Source organism: Sander vitreus, chromosome 12 (genome assembly GCF_031162955.1).
Source record: "Sander vitreus isolate 19-12246 chromosome 12, sanVit1, whole genome shotgun sequence".
Classification (NCBI taxonomy): domain Eukaryota; kingdom Metazoa; phylum Chordata; class Actinopteri; order Perciformes; family Percidae; genus Sander; species Sander vitreus.
The window spans coordinates 24,543,550-24,564,532 of NC_135866.1; the positions used below are offsets into that span (position 1 = coordinate 24,543,550).

Genomic DNA, 20,983 nt, shown 5'->3' on the forward strand with positions numbered 1-20,983 from the left:
TACACATTAAATATAAGCTTACTATGCCTACTACGGTAGCCATACAGTAAAGCTTAAGCCATTCATTTTCATCCATGCGGCCCAGTTTAATGACAGGATACAATCTGGGTGGGGAAAGTGAGAGAGCAGCGCTGGTCCCTCCCTCATTACCACCTGAGGTGCCCTTGAGCAAGGCCCTTAACCCCAACCGCTCCAGTGGAGCTGCTCAGTGGCCAGCAGATCAGACTGTGGTTGTACTGGGCAGCGTCCAGGTATGAATGTGGAACTGTGTGAATGTAACAGGTCGTCGTTGCAAAATGAGAATGTGTTCTCAATTGACTTACCTGGATAAATAAAGGTTAAATAAAAATAAATAAATAATGCAACTTAATTTTATAAAGAATATATGTAGTAGGGGGTCCCTACTCCATCTCTCTTTTAGCTAAGGGGTCATTGGCCTAAAAAACGTTAAAGACCCCTGGTTTAGTGAAAGAAATTAATATTGTTTATAGATGTTTAGCATTTCACAAAGGAAGTGTTAAATACATTGTCATAGTTTGTGAATCGGTTTCATACATTGTAACCAGTTATTAAACTGGGTAAACTGGTAATGTGTTTGGTGAGTTTGTTTGTGTCAAAGTCAGAGAGCCGTGTCTCTCTACAGTGAGAGGTTTTTGTACGGCGGCACACGTTCGGTGAAGGAACCAGACTGGAATTTGGAAGTAAGTCAAATGTTTAAAATGTTTATTATTTCAGGAGCCATTTTTTTTATTTATTTATTATTCTTTTATATTCAATAGTGTAGCAAAACAATTGTTGCCTTTCCATTTTCATGGATTCGTTTTTTTCAACAAATATTTTGCACTGAGAGACAAAGTTCACATTAGCAACAGAAATTCAAAAACTCATTGTAATGAAAGTAAAACATTCAACTAGAGATTACATCGTTATACCCAAGATTAATGGTAAAATTGCATCTTGAGGGCTTGTAGCTTTAATTCAATCTGACAAAGTCAGAGAGCCGTGTCTCTCTACAGTGAGAGGTTTTTGTACGGCGGCTCAGTGACTTTGTATCACTGTGGTACACGTTCGGTGAAGGAACCAGACTGGATGTCGGAAGTAAGTTTCTGCACAAAAATATTAAGTACAATATTTTGGAGTTGTATTTTGAATTCTGTCTTTTGGATGTTTTACAGCAGATGTTTTCAATTTGTTTTATTAATAACACAAACATGTTTTAGTATTTACATTTGTATTTCTCCTCCTTTACCATGGAGATGAACTCAGAGCAGCTATACTAAACATTCCTTTACACATTCCTGTCATACTAATACAACTGCCTGAGATCATAGGATACAACTGCAAACCTGTTTTACAAATGTTTCCAAAATGTGTTTAACCTCAATGCTAATTGTTTTTAAAGCAAATTAAGAGTCAATTAGCCAACTCAAATGCAATTGAACAGAGTGAAGATAACGATGGGTATTTGAAATTCTGCAAAATCTCTTCATTGTGTCATCTATTGTTTTTAACTTAGAAAATATTCAGGGTTTTTTTTTAACAGTGATTGAAATCCACATGAAGAACATTGGATTGACACGTTACTTTTCTGTATTTGTTTATGTCTCCACTAAATACTTTAAAGTAATAAACAGTTAAGGTTTAAATGATTTTGATGAGCACGTTTTAAAATCCGACCAGTTTGTGCCATTTTTTTTCCAGTGTAGTTTGATATATTTAAGGGCATTCTGGATGATGCTTCTCTCTGTGCTGATATGCATGAGAGGCTTCTTAAAGGGAAGTGAAACAATGTGTGAGTGAGAGACTGGTGGAGCAGAAAAACCATCGGACAGAAACTCCTTAAAGCAGAAAATCAACTCTCACACAGTAAAGGTGTGGTGGTTGATTGACAGCTGTGTGGTCCCTGTCCTCTAAGCTGAAAGTAGGGTTGACTATTACTGGTTTCGCAAAATATTTACACAATGAGATTATTCAATAAATAATCCTCAGTAATATGGGTATAATAGCCTAACTAGGTGGGTAAAGACAAATGCTAGAACAGCTAGAACAATCCCAGAAGTGGAAGGTCGTAGATATACTAAAATAGGTCATACAAGTTCAGTCAAGACAATGCTTTAAACGGCAAAAATATCTAATAAAATATGACCAAACGTGATACAATTGTTTCCAAATAATTTATTCAGTTATACAAATACAAAACACCTCTCACTCAAGTTATCATAAAATAGGTATGTCTGGCGGTGTTTACCAAATCCTCTCGATGCCAATGTTGTCCAGATGGATCACCCCTCCACAGAAGGCAGATGTTTAAACCGACAGTATGTGAAGAGTAATGCCATTGCTACTTTAAAAGAACTACAACTGATTCTGAGGTTCTCATTTCTCAACAAGCAACAAACAGCTCACATATCGTGAAAAAAAAAATCCAGTTTGATGTAGCATTGCAGATCAATGACTTAAGTTACATGAGAATTGCTGTAATCACAGACAAAACATGTCCAGTCTCATTTTGTTCCGACAGTAACAGAAACATCAGGAGTTAATCATTTCCATAATCCATTGGTCTTCCTTAACTTCTGTACACTACCCCACATTCTACACTCTTTAGCCAGAAAATAAACTGACGATACGCTTTGACAGAATGAAATTCAAGTCATATTTATTAAAACAGGTTTCTCCCAATCGGAAAAACCCCAAAAACTACACATAAAGGGGGAAAATAATGTGGTTGACAAACAATGAGGGGGAGGGGGGGTAAAAGCTCCATGTAAAGACATAATTTCATGTCATTTTGTCTTGTGCCTTGGCCATTAAAAAGGGAAAATGCATCACACTTTTTAGCGTTTGGCTGGATGTACCCTTGAGAGTGACAGCTTCATTAAAAAGGTACAAGTTTTGATCTGACCTAAAATCATAAAGAGGCGTTCTATTGTAGCACATATAACTTTACTGAAAAGAAACAAAATGCTTTCTGAAGTCTCTTGTTCCATGTGTGCCCCAAGCTAGGTCCTGGTTTTTGTTTTGCTGTAAAATGACAGCACATCTTCTCCTGCTATACTGATGTACTGGTCCAAAGTCTTTATGCTGTAGCTCATTAAAATACGACAGGTTCAGTTTATTTCAGCTCTCCCGGTGCTGTCGGGTATCCTAGTTCAGCAGGCAACCTGGGCTCTCCCTGAATCAGATTGATCCTCTACCAAACAAAGAGGCTGATGGTAGTTCTATCACACACTGAAGACATGGTGGCCCTTCAGACCAGCTCAAGGACCTGTGTAGGGAGAAAAAAAAGAAAAAAAAGAATTGTTTTGTCATCTGTAGCACACTGTCGCTGGAGACAATGAGTTAAAACAGTAAAAATGAACGCAGTCATTGCTTTGATAGGCAACAATAAAAGTGCCGCATGAGGTCCAATAATACAGACTGGAAAATCAGCTTTGCTCTGTTCCGTGACTACGTAGACTGGACATTAACCCCAAAACCACAGTCAAACTAAAATACATTATAATTGTTACAATACATTCTTTCACACTCATCCATTGTGGCATTTAGTCATGCACATGCAGTCTTTCACTGGGAATTCTGCTGCAACCCTGTACAACAAAAGGTGAATGGCTTTTTGTAGTGATGAAGCCTCCTGATGCTTCGTGAACCCTTTTCTTTATTTTCTGAGCCCACTAGATAGCGCTCTCTGTTCAACAAAGGGCTGAAACGACCCAAAATTGCCATTCCTTGAGGCTTTTTCCAAGAGCGCCATCTAGTGGGCTCAGAAAATAAGGAAAATGGTTCATGAAGCTTCATTTGGCCATCACTAGCTTTGTGTGTACTCCTAGTTTACATAGTGACTAGTGTCTATGTATGTTGACTACTAACAAATGTCAAAGGCATAACATTTGGATTACTGATGCGCCTTTTCAAACATGAAGACAGGAGTGCAAAAATGTCAAACATTCTTTTTTTCAAAACAGTTGTTAGTTTTCTGTTTACTGATTGATAGAGCTCCAACTATGCATGTCACCTTGGCAAAAGTCTGGCACCTGGTGCAGTAGTCCTATAGGTGTAAGCTATATGTTTTATGTAGAACCTTCAAAACACTAACCTTGATCGTTCCTTGGCTGTTTGCAGCAATCAGTACATTTGACTCCTGAGAAAAAAAATTAAAAAATATAAAGTATCATTTAATAAAACGCAGCATAGTGTACGTTACGTATGGATATTTTATCATCATGGTGTAATCTCCTTTCTAGTACAGCATTTGTGTGTAATAAGGTGAACTCACTCCATCTGGCATGGCTCTCCAGCAGACAGCGCTGACAAACTCATTGGTGTCATCTTCCTTCTTGTCTTTGTCCAGCACACTCTTAACAGTGTCAAACTTAAATGTTAACAGCGTCTTGGAAAGTCCTTTGTAGTATAGGTACAGGGAGTTGTTTTCACTGCCTACACACACACACACAGTTTTTATTTCGATTTTGAATTTAATAAAACATTTTTAGATTTTGGTTTTCTTGCAGTGGTGCCCCCGCACGACGGAGCAATTATCCATGAAATGCTGCATGACCGATTCATTTGCAACATGGTCAGTATAGGCTTTTTTTAAATTAACTCGATGCTTACCACAGGCAACATAGTCTCCATTGGAGGCCAGGCCTACAAAGTTCTTCTCGTTGATGTGACCCTTGAAGGAGCGCAGGCAGTGAGGCTTGTTGACGTTCCACAGCTTCAGCTGACTGTCTGTTGAACTGTCAAATAAAGGATTTAAATACAATAATGAGTCAAAAACTGTAGGGCATTTGTCACATGACTTGTTAAAACTGCATTTTACTAATCTGTGGTAGAGTATTACCAACTGTCAGCCTGTAAATCTTTGTGAAATGAGTAGAGAAAACAACTAAATGAGCTACAAGTCAGCATCTATTTTTGTCAACTACGTAAAGCACTTGCTACAGGGAAGCATACAGTATATAGTAGATGGTGTGTGTGTATTTTAAGAAGAAATATAAATTGGAAATAAAAAGATGTTATTCATGAAACTCTGATTTGTTGTAACAAAAATATAATTTCAGCACAGTACTGCTAAAAATAAAGCTAAACTGACTTACGCAGAAACTATTTCCTCTCCGTTGACAAACTTGGCGTAAGACACAGCCTTCCTGTGGCCTTTGAATACCATAATTGGCTGCTTAGTGTTGCGTAGATCATAATAGTGGACACAGTGATCTGCGAACAAAAACAAAAAGGCAGGCGTTCAGACGGGAGGGATGAGAGAAGAGGGGGGAAGGGCTGCAGCTAACTCTGTGTCAGTCATATCCAGTAACCACCAAGGCAGGCAGCCATTGTGAAATGATGGTGCAATGCCTTTGTTGACATTTGATAAAATGTGTGTTTCTTACAAGCTATGTGTTCTCCACCAGTTCTGTTTTTGAATGAACGGTACACTATGCCTGCTGGCTTTTATTCCAATGTCCTAGCTTTACTCCAGTAAACCAACAACTTCAGGGTCAAGGAGGGGTTTCCTTTTTTCAGGCTCAGTGGACTTGGACCTTAAGAGACACAGGGAATGGGGTAAATAAGCCAGGGCAATTCACCCCTGGATAACATAAGAGTTTGTATGCAGCTATGCCTGTCCTTGGTACTTGAAAGATTGTTTCTGTGTACAAAAGAACATTTCAAAAGAACATTTCAAATCCTTATTTCTCCCTTGGGGAGAGTAACAAATGAAGTTTTCAGAAGTTTGTGTGGACCACCAGAGTCTGTGAAACCACAAATGAAATGTTGTGGTCTACAAGGACGAACTGCAGTGGCGTGAAGTGTGCGCACACTGTCAAGAGTTCAACAATAACAACACATTTCTAAAAAGTAATTTTTAATAATAATAATTACATGCATCAATGATTTTATTCTCGACCAACTCACAGTCTCAATTCACAGGACAATGACAAGAGAAATCGGTCACTCACAGCCTAAAACCAATCCTGATCTCACCTGCACAGCCAAAGGCCAGATGATACCTTGAGGTCGGACTGAATTTCACACAGCAGACATTGGCCTTGGCCTCGATGCTGGCTACTGAGTTGTCAAGATTGGTTGACCATAACTTCACTGAAACACAAAAACAGACGTGAACTTTTCTCCATTAACTGGAAAGATAGAAGATGACTGTTTGAAAGCTTTGAGACAGAGCACTCTTCGGTTACCTTTAGCGTCATCAGAACCGGAGGCTAACAGCTTGGGGTCCATCAGATTAAAGTCAACACTCCAACACCTTTTTTCATGTTCCTGAAAAGAAAGCAGAGGAAACCTTGAACATGTGTCATAACAAACATTATTGATGAATTGCATAGTTTTAACTAAGCAATCTATTGAGTCAAATCTGTGATTTACCTGTATTGATAATCAAATAAAGAATGGAAACCACGTATTTACACTATGCTACAAACGGCAGCAGCCTGACGAGGTGCTGAGTGTCTATTCTGCGCTGAGCGTTTGACTTCTTTTTCTGGTCGCTGAAAGTTAAAAAAAAATGTTCCACTTTGGGTTAAAGCGCTGCACTCGTTACAGTCTTTTTACCCAGCCATCCAATCACAGTGGAGAAGGGGCAGGTCACATTCCACAAAGACCAACCATCACGTCCTACATGTACATGTGCTGAACAACAACGGAGGAGAAATGTATACTGCTGGACTGTCCTCTCTCTCCCTGCGTGTTTCAGCCTTCCCTTCGTCCAGAGCAAGTACTCTACCTTGTGCCGACTTTTACTCCGTATCATAGCAACCAGATGGAACCAAGCGTCTCAGCTGAAAAAATGCAGACCCTTCAAAGCGCTCTCAAGCGCTGCCAGCTGGGGGGAAAAAAAACACTTTGGTGGACACAGGCCTTAAGTATCATACCTGGTAGACTTTGGACCGCTGGCCGGTGAATCCATCCCACAGAATGACAGTACCCTCATAGTCGCTGCTGGCCAGGAGGTTTTTGTGATAGCTGCTCCAGCTGATACAGCTAAAACAAACAAGGTCGGGATCACTTTAAGATTCAAGCTCACAATTTGTCACGTTCGTAATATGTGCCTCATTCACTATTTGTTTTGACTCAGGCCTTGGTTTCTAGAACGATTTTGATTGTGTATGTTTTTACAAATCCGGAGCGTGAGTTTGATCTGTACAGGTCTGCACGACACTACAACTCACACCCTGGCAAAACAAAAATATGGAGACACTGTTTTTCCTTCTAAGTTCTATAAGTTTCTTCCATTTGATGAAACCAGTTTGTGGTGGTCAGCAGATGTTGCCCTCATGATCATCTTTGTTGAATGTGTGTTCAAACATTTTGGGTTAAAAAGGTGATCCGAAACACTCTCAACACGGCATTGTAGGATCTAAAAAGACGGCTGCACATTAACTCCCCCTACCTGATTTTGGAATTGCAGGTCATTTCATTGACAGGGTAGTGGATGTCCACTGCATCCTGGATCACTGTGCCATACTCAAACACCTTGATCTTTTTGGTCACACCGGCGATGGCAAAGTAGTCACAGTCACGGTCAAACTCAATACTGAAAAACAGGAGCGAATACAGTCACTGATAAATATTATACTGTTAGAAAATGTGTTACAATGGATAAAAAAAAACCAACACATAAATCCAACAAATTCTATATAAAATGTTAATAAAATCCCACACCGAGCCTTCATAGATCAATGCCACAGAGGGTATAGGACTAATATACAAGTTCCTTTTGTTCCTTTTTGTACCTGGAGACAATACTGGAGCCATTATAGAGGTCACTGGCATACGAGAGGGTGGCGAGTGGCCGCACAGAGTTGTAGCGGGTAAACTTAGACAGACACTCCATAAAATCATCCAGCTGGTTCAGGTTCCTGCCTTCATCTGGACACAATATTAAAATACTGTTTACAAGGAGCAATGGGGACATGAACTATATTCTGTATGTTATGGGGAAAAGAGCGACAGTATAACAATACTGAATGTTGAAAGGGCTTCATGTCAATTTTTTTAAACAGCAATACATTCTTAATATTCAATAAATATAATAACCAAAAACAAAGCCTTTTGTATGGTGTGCCACCATGTCGGGTTCCTGCTTTCTGCGTTGCAGCATGCGTCATTCTTCCAATGCTGAGATCATCAGAAACACTCACTCTGTGACAGCAAGCAGTGAAGTTTGAGGCAAATGTGGTCTTAATTTGAACAAATAGTAACTTCAGAAATAGCACTGGGTGAGGCAGACACGGCCAATCAGCCATCCTTCCTCTGAAGTGAACATCCAGTTCTAAGAACTGAAGCTCCTACCCGTATCCTACCTTCATGCAAATGTCCCAGCATGACATGCAGCAAAGGGCCGCAGGTCGGAGTCGAACCCTGGCCCGCTGCGTCGAGGATTAAACCTCTATATATGGGCGCCTGCTCTACCAACTGAGCTATCCGGGCACCCCAACAAATGTCCTGTTTGTACAGAATCAGGACAACATACATATCTGCCTACAGATGTTTCTAGACAAATCGCTGCTGTTGTACTATTGCACCCATTCACTGCGGGATTGGTACCTGTGATGCGGGACATTTTGTTGGAGAAGTAGCACTGCTCCAGATCTTCAAAGTGAGCCGTAAGCCTCTTCCTCCTTGATGCTAGTGTGCTGTTGTACCAGGTCTGTCTTTTGCCCTGGCAAAAACAATCCCAAAGTGTTTAAGAGTACAGTCAACTCAGTGCTAGCTCATACTGACATTTATTCTGTTAAAACTAATGTATTTAATTCAGTTTTACTGAGAATGTGTGGGATGTTTTTCCTGTTAATAAAATACACACCTTGACTTGATAGGCCCTTAGTTTAATATCCATTCTGGCCACTACAGTACATGCCAAAAACATGTGAGAGCTTGCGTACAAAGACTTGTTTAAATAGCTAAGGAACTTATTCCCATATTTCTTTGGAGGCAAAACCAAATGGCCTGCATCATATTATAAAAACTTGCAAATAAGAGATATGCAAAAAATTAGTAGTTAAAAAGATTATTTAAAAGCCAACAAGATAATGAAAATGAGTAGATTTGACTCTTAAAGATGGTTAGAACTGGATTTAAAAGCAAACAGAATGGGTTTCTCTGACTTACCTGGGTTGTTCCACCGAATCCTGGAGGGTGGCTGTAGTCTGGTGGGTCAATAATACTACTGCAGCTGGTCGACAAACAAACAAAAAATATACAGACATATGAGGCACATTATATGGTTATACAGGACCCCATATCATCTTGACTATATGCATGTGCTTTGCTATCAGCTAAGTAACTCCTTCATAAAAGATATAGTAGTTCTTAGGGGTGTGCAAAAAAAATAATAATAAAAAAAAATCGATTCACATTCGTATCGCGATTCAAGCTCTACCGATTCAAGATCGATTCATAGAATTCCAGAAATCATTTTTTTTTTTTATTGTAGGTCTACTGCAAATCACATGGGAAAAGTAACTACATTTACATACTTTTTAAATCGAGAATCGATTTTGAATCGAATCTTGAGCCTAAAAATCGATATTGAATCGTGACCTTTTCTGAATCGTGCACCCCTAGTAGTTCTTAAAGAGCAACAGGCAAAACCTTTTCAGCAGTACGGAAAATCTGTGCTGAAAGATTCTATTTGAGTAAACAAAGAATCTCAATGTGGCTCCTTGCACTGTGATGACAATGGACTCATTTGCTGTGCGGACAGAATTTGTTAGAACACAGAGGTCAGCCGTACCTGGGTGCTGGTGAGGGAGCCTCAACGTTAGGCACCGTACACTCTAACTCCATCATTGGACAGTACAGCCCGCTCATTTCCTGGAAAAGTACACAGAAAGTACATGTTTTGCCTCACAAGTTGTGATGATGAGTGGCTCCAGTGATTGCCAATTCACAATATGATATGATTTCATAATCATGTGTACTGCTCCTCTACCTTTCCATTTAGAACATACTGTGAATGAAAGTTTGGTTACATGTGCAGGAGGGTGATACTTTCTCTGTGACTTTACCTCAACACGCTTAATGTCCTCTTCTAGAAAGCTGAGCTCTTTCTGGAGTTGCTCCAGTTGCTGTTGGCAGAGCCAGAAACAAAGATAAATATTCCTGCATGTGGACAGTTTTCAAAATCATTTCATGACACACAGCAGTGCAATTATAGTACCTCTCTCTTGTTTCTCCTGGCTTCTTTTAGGAACTCCATGAGGATCTGTCTCTGAGCTTCTTGGGATTCCTAGTGGAGAGACAGACATCATACATAATCTTACATAACTACAAGTGAAGCTGCAGATTGCCTTTGCGTATCCTCTGAAGAGATAATAAGATCATGTGAAAACATGTTTAGTTGCCAGTGGGAAAAACATTAACACTAAAGCTGTAACTTTTACTCAAAGTGCATTTTAACTGACCAACTTTTTACTTTATCTAGTACAGGTATACATATATTTTTATACAAGTGATTGTACTTTTACTTGAGTACAATTTCTTTAGTTACAGCCCTGAAATAGAATAACATATTCTATTACTCTTTCCATCACTGGTACTTCCACTGTAATGATAGCATTGCTAACTAAAGTGCAGTTGTGCAGAGAGGAATGATCAAAATGAGGCACAGATTATTAGCAGCAAGTATGTTATTCAATTCAACTACAGGGAACAATCCCAAACCCGAGGGTTTATGGGTGTTGGAAGATGCTTTTTGACAACTGTGGCTACAAGTTGCTCATGTTTCGAATGTCTGGCATGACAAAAGGAATCGAGAACAGGAAGTCAAGTCATATTTTGGACTGATGCTCTTATTTGGCCACTTCTTTATGCCGTCTGAACCAAGAAAAACACCAAAGAAGGCAAGGTACAACATCCACTGCGGATATTTCCATAGAGGTTTGCTCAAACAGACAAATACATGTAAGTGGTTATGAAAGTTTCCTGTTGGTCTTAAAGGTTTGTTTACATCAGTAATAATTGTAAATACAAAAAATGTCCTTACCAAAGACAAAACCAAGCCTACGCTCAATGTCAAAATATGTAGTAACTGAATGTCTTGATTCAAATGATCTCTCAAGTGTCTGTCTCAACAGTCTTCAGAGATTTACAGTGGCATAGTTCCCTAGCGAAACATGCCACCCATGAAGACCGTCACTGCTACTGGACTATCTGTCGAGACAACTAACACAGTGCAACATCCCCTTTTCACCCTAACTGTGCCTCATTATGTGCCCACATTCATGAGCAGTTTACAGCTACAATCTGACCTGCTGGCAGATTCAACAGGGCCATGACAATTAGGGTTGGGCATCGAGTACTGATTCCTACTAATTGTTTCAAAAATTACAATTCCAGTGAAATCGTTTCTTTATTGGAATCGTTTGGAGGGTTTGGTTTCAAATCTGATCATGGGTTCTAAATTTAACATGCGCAAGTTTTGGTTTCCGTAGCGGCCAGGCGCTTGTTGTGTTGCAGCCATGGAGCACAGTAAGTGGCGCTCTGGTGTGGCTTTATTTTACGTTGAAAAATCCCGGTAAAACTGCAAACCACCATTGAATCAAAATAAAACGTTCCTCTTATTTGTGAAATAAGCATATGACCAGTTTCAACTCCACCCCTCAAAGAATCGGAATGGAGAATCAATAAGAATCGGAACTGGAATCAGAATCGTTAAAATCCATGATGCCCAACTCTAATGACAATTTCATACTGGTTTGACATCTGCAAAAAATGTGTACAGTAGTTACACCCCTGTTTTTATGGCACTGCTCTCTGAATTGACATGAGAAACTAATCAACAGGAGGGATAGAGAGGATGTTTGAAAAATGGCACAGGAGAGAGAACAGGCTAGTGTAGACCAAAGCTCCGATGAGCAACTATGAAGGAGGAAAGGGTCCGTGAAATGTGTCAAGAACTGTCTACAGGTTACTGTGTAAAGATAAGCACGTGTAGGACGGAGAGAAAGCTAAAGGTGGCGCCGAGGTTCCCGCTGTTCCTTACTATTCCTGGAGTGAGTTTTACAATTCAGAAGCAGTTAGGATTTTAAAACTATGCCTACTGCTGATGCGACACGACATGATCAACAGGATAGGCGGTGGTTCCTACTTCTCTTTTCCTATAACTTGTTTTAATATCACATGGATTGTCAAGAAATGGGGATGTTCCCGGCTATTCTGAGAGAGCTATGTGCACCAGGTTTTACTGCATTTACTCAGTAAGTGGGAAACCACATACTCTCTGCCACAAGGATCATGTCAAGCACTACTGAATAATACCATTCACATGACTCAACAACTCGTTTTAAACAACACGCTTTAAACACAGCCTAGAGCATCTCCTTGCAGATATATAATACGATACAACTGACAGAAGATGTAATTCCCAGATATGTCATTCCTCATGCTGTCCTCTCTCAAATACGACCACATTCACAGGACTAGCTCTCGTGCATAAACGTCGATGATTGTTAATCATCAGTCCAAAGCCCCTTAAGTCAAATCACATTCATCAGCCAAATCACTGCAATTTTCTTAGCCATTGCACGCAAAGCAATGCAGGATAACAACATGGCAGGCTATAATCTTTTACAAACAGGGTTCTCTTGTCTCAAAACAATCTGACTACAAAGCCAATTGATGGAAACGGAGAAGGATGATGGAAACGGAGCACTTTGGTTCGTTTCTGAGCAACTACTAAACAACCACCCCCAACTGTATAAAAGCTAGTATAGTCCCCCGCTGTCATGCTCAGAAAACCGTTGTTTTGATGCAACTCTGATTTTTTAAGACATTTCCATCCTTCCAGAGCAAAATGTGGAGACTCTTGACATTTGATTATTTGTCTTTTATAATATTGAATATATTCTCATTTTTTGTCCAGAAAAATGGTTCTGCTCCAAAACATATCCTGTGCAGAGTTGCAGGGGGCATGCAAACAGAACCCCAGGACCTTCCTGATGTGAGGCCCCACGATACCAGGGTTTCTACAGTGTTCATAAACTGAATTCAAGACTTTTAAAAAGACCTTTAATTACCACCTAGAATGCAAGCTAACGCCTTTGCAACTATCATACCAGTAAAGAATGATGAAAAACTAGTAGGGACAATAAAACCCACAATTATTAATTAAGTACATTTATTTATTGCCATTTATATCACATTTGTCAGTACTTCCCTGCTGTATATTACGATAACCCGTAATATAAATAATCAATTACATTTATAAAATTGATGGATGCATTTACCAATTAAAAATAAATTACTTCCTCCCCCTAAACCCTAAAATTGACACATGCCCATTATGAGTCGATGAGACTCCTGTAGCCAGCAGTGGCAACAGTGTTTGCTACAGCTCTGATGCCAACTGAAACTCCACAACAACAAAAAACAGCCTCCTGCATGCCCAATCCACTGTTGCACCAGTGAGACTGTCTACTGCAGGCAAAAAAAAATATTCAAGACATTTTAATACCTGTAAAGCCTTTGAGGGAACTGAACTCAATGCTGCCGATTTTTCACTGGCATCAGTCTGCCATAATCATATGGTCACTTCATTTTGATCACATTTAACCCCCATCACTCTACATACCTGCAAACTCAGAAGGGCTGAAAAAGGTGACACATCTTTCCCCCGGATCTACACGATTCACGTGGATGACATTTTCCCATTCAAAACGGCGATTTTCGCCGAAAGGCGACTAGTTTGCAGGTATGACTCTATTTAGTAGATCACTTTGCATATTCCGTCTTTAACATGGACAAGTTATGAGTCATCTGCGACTCAAATAGTCACCATTCCACCTTTTACCATCGAGTAAAAAAAAGAAAGAAATGCATGTCTGATCACTCTTAGACCCTTACTTACCGCCTCCAGCTGCTTCTTCTTCTGGACCAGGAGCTCCAGCATCAGATTGACATTTGCCAGGTCCAAGTTCTCCTGGTCAGGACTCAACACGTCCTGGAACACCTGCCACCTTGACCCATTCTTTGTGGGCCAGAGACACCAATCAGTTACAAGTAACAGACCTTTCTAAAAATGTGAAAATAAGTGTGTGTGCGTGCGTGCGTGCGTGCGTGCGTGTGCGTGCGTGTGTGTGTGCGTGTGTGTGTGTGTTTAAAAGCATTCACAGGTAGAGAGAGACAAAGCAGTTACAGTGTGCATGTGTTGTACTCACAGGATGATCCAGTTTTAGTCTCTTCTCATCTGACCTTTGTTTCTGTTTAAGGATCAGTTCATTTACTGGAACATGGGGATATGAGGTGGAGTAGGTGGTGGGGATGGGGTAAAGGAGAAAAGTGGAAACGCTACATAAGTATACAACAGAAATAAGACCAGAGTGTGACTTAAACAGGAAAGCAATACAACTTTGGGTGAGTCAGTTTAGACGTGGTAGAAACAATAGAGGCCCTACCAATTTCATTATCATAATGGCAGGGTTATTTACTTTCATAGCACTTAATATAAGTGAACTTTCACTGGACTCTGTCCTGCTCAGCATAACGTGTATTTGATCATATATTTCTCAGACGCATTTGAGTCCCGATGACAAGAGTACTTTTGCGCAACCTTATTTCAATTTCAATTAATTAAAGTAATTCATTTCCCTTTCGCTTCATTGTAGCAAACATGATATAAATGTCAAACAAAATAAATCTAATGATTTCATTCTAAGATCATTTTGTTGTCCAGTACAGTGAATATCCTGACACACAAATATGTATGTTCCGTGACTGCTCTTCCATTTCAGAATTGTTTCCTGATCATCAGTGAAAGCAGAAAAGACCTAAGCAACACCTTAGACATGAACAAACATCAACCCTCTGACTCAAAATACTTACCAAGAAAGTTTGGGTAAAGCTGATCCACGTTATCGACAATATAGTTACACTTGGGACACCTGTTGCTGTCCTCCAGACTCTGGCGGATACACTTGAAACTGCAGGAGGGAGAAACAACGGAATACTGTGGAAATAACTGAAACAGTACAAGGAAATGATGTTCCTTTTGTATGCGTTTTCAATAGGCCTAAATGTTTTATCCGTTTGTTGCGCTATTGCACTACTGTCTTTGTTCAAATTCCTGTTTGACATTGGTAGTCACGCCACCTACATGCACACATACCGTCTGTTCATTCATGCTACATTTTCAGTCCAAATCTTTAAGGAATGCTATGAAAAACATGGATGGGCAAAACAGTGGCTTTTCTCAGTAATGCAAAGACTGGTTTGTTGCAGTGGGGAACTATGTTTTTGTTGTTTATGGTTTGTTTAGGAGTTGAGTAAACTGCTGGACAGGTGGAAGAGAAGAAAGTTGTCCTTCTCCATCTCTACCTGTAAGCATCATTAATGCATTACATTTGCACGGTTATTTCGGTTGGCCAAAAGTCTTACAAAATGACAAACACCAGAAATGGTTCTCTCTGACGAGCCCACTTTCTTTTTCTGCATGTTGCTCTGTTGGGTGTGTCATGTTCTCAAACTTCAAAACATTGAAACAACTTACCAAAAGCTGTGCCCACACTTTGTCATGTGTGCCTCTTCTATCATCTCGAAGCAAATGGGACTGGAAAAGTAGACAAAAAGCCGTGTTATGTGCATGTCAAAATTTAGCTTTCAAAATGTTGAAAGCGTGACAGTAAGCTTTTAATGCCCTGCAACTACAATCTACAGAAAAGAACATTTTCACGGCCACTCCAGAGATAACTTACCACACAAAATCGTTGCTTTTATCTTCGTATGAATTCAAGAGGCCGTTGTAAAGGGGTGCTTGATGGAGGGATTTCTTTCTGCTGCCTGAGGACGCAGAGGGTCTGCTCAGAGAAGCAAACCCGCCCCGGGACGACGGTACGGCGGCCAACGTTGGCACCGACAAGACACCATCGCTGGCTGCTGCCAAGGTGCGGGAGGGCACAACATTTCCAGAATTGTTACCATTAAGGTTACTTGTGACGACGTTGCTCCCACCGCTACCGTTTGTGTTCCCAGTGCCTCCTGTGCTGCTGCTACTCGTGCTGGGCACTGAACTTGCCCCACTAGGGCTTTGCTGTGGCCAGTTGTTTGACATCATAAGGCCGACTAGAAACTCCCCAAAATCCGCTGCGTTGCTGTTCAAAGCATTCGGGCAGTGCTGCTACTTGGCTACTTTAGCAGGTTGGCTAGCTAGCTGGCTTGCTTATGTGCTAGCATCCTGGAAGAAAGCAACAGTGGCCAAACACCCAGCGTATTTAAACTTGTCCGCCGGTGTCTGCCTCACTCTTGTCACTGACGGCGTATTACAAAATCGCTGTACTATAAAGGAAAAAAAACACGGACACTGAAACGGCCAATAAAACAACCACAACTGCGTTGTCCAGGAGATTAGCCAGCTAGCTACTGTTAGCTACGGAGAGGAATCTCTTGAGTTTCCTCGATTACCCAGTGTGCTGCCGGCTCTCAACTACCTCCACCTAGCGAGAAGGAGTTAAACTGCATACTTACGAATACCACAGCTGCCAATTTGTCTTTTATTATGTAATTCTACAGTTAGCATTTTTTGTCTGGTCAAATTAATTATTTAATTAAAATCAGCAAGGATTTACAATTTGTTAGGCTGTAGTTTTAGGTGCTTTTGTACTGGATTCCATTACAGACTATCTGTATCTGTTTTTTTAAATATTTGTTCTTCTTCATTTATGTATTGAACTGGGTAATGACATCTTTAGCAGGAAGTTTCACTCTTGACCTTAGAAACAATTTGTGTGACAAAAAGGTTGCTGAGATTTCAACATGACTCTGATGCTGTTAAAAGCTCAGAAAAAGCTAAATGGACTTTTGAGTTGACATCATTTTGTCACAGATAATGAATCCAATACACACACATTGAGTTAACACACAAACATGTAAAATAGTAATCTCAGCACAATCATTTCAAGTAGGAACGCATATAATAAAAGGATTTTGCATTGTCATAGACTAGCATAATAGTTTCAGACTTAAACCAAATTTAGATAAGTTTATTTTTATTTGGCCATGTGCATGCTAAATAATTCTCTCTCATTACTCTGAAATTCTCAGTTGAAACTCTGTGGAATCTGATCAAAATGTTGCATTAAATCAAAACAAATGAAGGGCTTCCCATCCGTTATGTTGTATGTTGTTATCAATATCCTATATTTAATAAAAGGCCAAAATATCAGCAAACTGAGAACAGGATCAACAACAAAAACTAGGGATAATATTGCAATATATGCACAGGTTAATAAATTACTCCCAAGAGGCTAAAAATGACAAATCCCTCTCAGAAAATTATAGAAACATTATACCTCAGGAGATCAAATCCTATTTAGCACCACAGACACTCATGTTCCTTTTGGAATATTCTCAAAATATTATAATGATTTTAGTCCACCATAGAAATACAGTGTCTCCCCATGTTGTCATTTTTTTCAGATTATATTGCCAAACAAGCAGGTAGGTCACATCCACAAAGTGCAGCCAGAAACCGAGCCAAGTAAAACAGTGTCATGTAATTCAAGCATCCACCTGCAGCTTTGCAAATAAAACCTAAGGAGCACTAACATATTCACGCTCACAGTTTATCCAGCCTGCTACTTGCTTTTCCATTTTTACCTCCACGTGGACAAATAAGGGATCCTCCATGTAGGCACGCACAACATGGATTTTCCCGTGTTTTTGTTTGCGGAAGAAGTTTATATGTATCATTATGGAGCTCAGTTAGGATGTGTAATACGGTTTTCAGCAAGAGGAAAATTACTGGATACATTGAAGAGTAAATTAATTTCCCTGAAAAGGACCACCGTGTACAGTAAGATGTGTTTCTCTGTGCTGCGTAGGTCAATCACGCTCAATTTAATGTGTGACTCAAGAAAAAGTAAATATTTATAAATATGAATCATATAGATATGTATTAAAGTTTCAAATTGAGAAATATGTATTTTATTTTTTACAATTTGACATATCTTCCTATATCCTTAAATATGATCTCTGGGGTTTACAGTGCGGATTGATAGCTGAAATGCAAAAAAATGAAAGAATTAAAGAAATAGAATAATAATAAATTATTGAATAAAGTAGTGTGCAACTTGCATATAACGTCAAGACACAAATATCAGTTTTAGCTCATAATTTGAACACCTTAATTACTAATGCTCATGCAACAACTGACTCTGAATGAGTTCCTTTGAGCCAAACACCTGCAGTACTGTATATACATTGTGTTGCATTTGTCCCCCTCAAGCCCTCTCCCTCCCCTTTCTATTTTATACCAGTGGTGGTGAAAAGCTTGCCGTCTTTCTTTCTCCCCTTTTCTTCTTTCTCTCCCTCCTCATTTGTCCTGCACATCAGCCTGGATTTTCTCCCATTGGGTCCCCCTCTTTGCATGAAGAACCAGATTTTGTGTGTGTGTGTGTGTGTGTGTGTGTGTGTGTGTGTGTGTGTGTGTGTGTGCGTGCGTGCGTGCCTGCGTGCGTGTGTGAGTGTGTTTGGGGAATGTGTGTAGTGGTGGCGTGGTGGAGTTAGCCGTGTTGGTGCGTTGGAGGTTAGTGAGCGTCAGACATGTAAGAGAGAAAAAGTGAGTGACACAGAAAAAATAATGAGGGTTTGTGGAGAAATGAATGAGTGAGTGGGGAAGTGTGTGTGTGTGTGTGTGTGTGTGTGTGTGTGTGTGTGTGAGTGGGAGAGAGAGAGAGGGGAAGACAGAGAGCGAGCCTCAGGGTCAGTGGGGTCAAGACCGACAAACTCAGATGAAGGATAATCTGTGGAGGTCCCTTACAGCGGGGGGTGAGGCCCCGGTGGAGCACACTCATTCAGACTCTCTCTCTCTCTCTCACTCACACTCTCTCACACACCCACACACACACACACACACACACACACTTACTCTCTACCACACACCCCTTTCTCACTCTCTTCCTCTCTTTCTCTTCTCCTTCATTCTCCCTTTCTGTTCCTTTTTTGTTGCTTTCTCTAAAACCCACCCCTCCTATTTCTCTTGCTTTTTTTTTGTTGCAGCTGGATTTCAAAGGGCACTTCGCCAGCAGAAAAAGTTGAATGTTTAGCAGGCAGATCCCTCAGTCAGGCAGGCTAGGATTGTGGAATTCCTGCCTCCCACTCTTTAGGAACCGTTTTTGCCCCTTCGGGGGCCTCTGCCATAACTGCCAGCGGCCTCCTCCTCCATCTCCATCTCCACCCTCGAGCCAGGGCCCTGTTTGCAAATTGAGCCTGACAGGAATAGTGGGGTCTGGCTGTCTGGGGGAGAAGAAGAGACAACATTTCAGAAGGTGTGGAACAGCAACAACTGCCAATGGTATCCACTGTTGTTTTCTTATTAGATGGTAAATAATGAGCAATGCATCATAATTAAATACATGAATGAATTTGTCTGCATGTCATAAGCATAAACACAATCGCAATAGTCACTCTTGCAAAAGGATGGACACTTTAAAATCCTCATGTGGTAAAACACAAAAGTCTACTAACAGTTCACTAAAGCTATACGGTCTTATAGCACTTTCAAGATCAGTATATATTTGGTTTGCAGTGTCTGGAAACATCTCAGTAAGTACGTACACCTGTCTTTTGAGTTAGGAGGGCCTGCACACGTTGCCACAAGTTATTTTGCCATTTGCAAGGTATGTTTCATGAGTCAAAATAATAATCCATATATGTTCAACTACAGAAACAAACAGTTTGCCTTAAAGAGACAGTAGGATCATTAAGTGTTTCTGCAGCTCTTAAAATGCACATTAAAACATGGATAATACTTGAAAAAATTCAGTGTGGGGTATTAGTCAAGGTAGATATACATTGTGCTCTGCAGAGTCACCTCTTCTACTGGCTAAGCAGGAATGACAAATTGATTATATAGCTCCACTGTTCAATAGGAATAGTTGCTATGTGACCACGATAGACTGTACAGACTGTACTGATTTGAAGATTTGAATGTATGATTTTCCCAGAAAGTATGGAAACAGACACATACTGTAGTTACCTTAAAAAAACAGTAGGATATAATATCCCGAACTTGGATAAATTAGTTTGATAAAAAGAAACATACCTCAATGTCCACTTTTCACTTTTTGGAGAGGTGGTAAAATATTAGTTGAAAGCTCTGGAGAACACGAGTAAGTGGACCTTGAGTTGATTTTGTCAGCATATAATAATGAGAATAATACTGTCATATATCAATATCTAGCATGTGTGCATGCAGCTGCATGTAGATGATTGGGTTTTGGTATGATTTGCCTGTTAGAGATTTTTTGTAATAGTTTACAGCTGAATCAATAAAATAGAAGAATTAAAGAGCTTATTTTTGGTATTTTCACCTTCAGTTGGGCCATAATTATATATGGACATCTCCTTACATCTCCCCTGCTTTTACCCCCCCCCAGTCAGTGAGATGGATAGGTCAGGAGACGAGGAGTAAAAGGAAGAGAAAAAGGAGAAACGGGTGGAAGAAGGGAGAGGGAAGAGAGGGTTACTCAAACCTCACCTCCTTCACTTTGGAGAGTGTGTGTGTGTGTGTGTGTGTGTGTGTGTGTGTGTGTGTGTGTGTGTGTGTGTGTGTGTGTGTGTGTGTGTGTGAGAGAGAGAGAGAGAGGATGAAAGAGACCGAGGGGTAGCAAGGGAGAGATCAAACACACTTATGTTACTGTAGCAGGAGCAAACACCCCTCCACCCCCATCTCAGCCACCTCCACCATCATCCATCCGTTGCCAGGCTGACAGCAGAGCCTCCGATTAAGAAAACATGGACAGCGGTGGAAAGTAACTTTGTACTTTACTCAAGCACTGTACTTAAGTATGAGTTTTAATGTATTTCTATCTCACTTAAGTGTTTATGCTTCTACTTCACCACATTTCAGAAGGAAATATTGTATACTCGCTGCATTTATTTCACAGCTGGTTACTCTGTTCATTCATATTTTACACATACAACCCATGATGAATTATGATCCATTATAATAGACAGAACTACCAAACAGTAT

The 20,983-nt window shown here is 40.2% G+C and overlaps 1 protein-coding gene and 1 long non-coding RNA gene across 3 annotated transcripts; one reads left to right on the plus strand and one right to left on the minus strand.

The window, feature by feature from the left end:
* The first annotated feature begins 640 nt into the window (after positions 1–640).
* On the plus strand, positions 641–8,562 carry LOC144527002 (uncharacterized). The gene is made up of 2 exons (XR_013502788.1): positions 641–701; positions 5,929–8,562. It is a non-coding gene; the product is annotated as an uncharacterized LOC144527002 (long non-coding RNA).
* On the minus strand, positions 2,156–16,413 carry cop1 (COP1 E3 ubiquitin ligase). 2 transcript variants are annotated; one of them, XM_078264817.1, is made up of 20 exons: positions 15,708–16,411; positions 15,503–15,562; positions 14,839–14,936; positions 14,175–14,239; positions 13,865–13,984; positions 10,178–10,246; positions 10,026–10,085; positions 9,752–9,831; positions 9,127–9,190; positions 8,563–8,677; positions 7,749–7,884; positions 7,406–7,549; positions 6,888–6,996; positions 6,195–6,276; positions 5,983–6,099; positions 5,100–5,217; positions 4,615–4,739; positions 4,277–4,437; positions 4,097–4,141; positions 2,156–3,268 (listed from the first exon to the last, which is right to left on the minus strand). In XM_078264817.1, the coding sequence occupies exons 1-20, from the start codon at positions 16,064–16,066 to the stop codon at positions 3,251–3,253; spliced, it is 2,145 nt and encodes a 714-aa protein (XP_078120943.1). In that variant the 5' UTR covers positions 16,067–16,411; the 3' UTR covers positions 2,156–3,250. The 2 variants fall into 2 exon arrangements, 1 of the variants encoding a protein (XP_078120943.1); XR_013502787.1 differs by lacking the exons at positions 2,156–3,268; positions 4,097–4,141; positions 4,277–4,437; positions 4,615–4,739 and adding an exon at positions 5,391–5,540 and having other exon boundaries at positions 5,129–5,217; positions 15,708–16,413.
* Between the last annotated feature and the right edge of the window lie 4,570 nt (positions 16,414–20,983).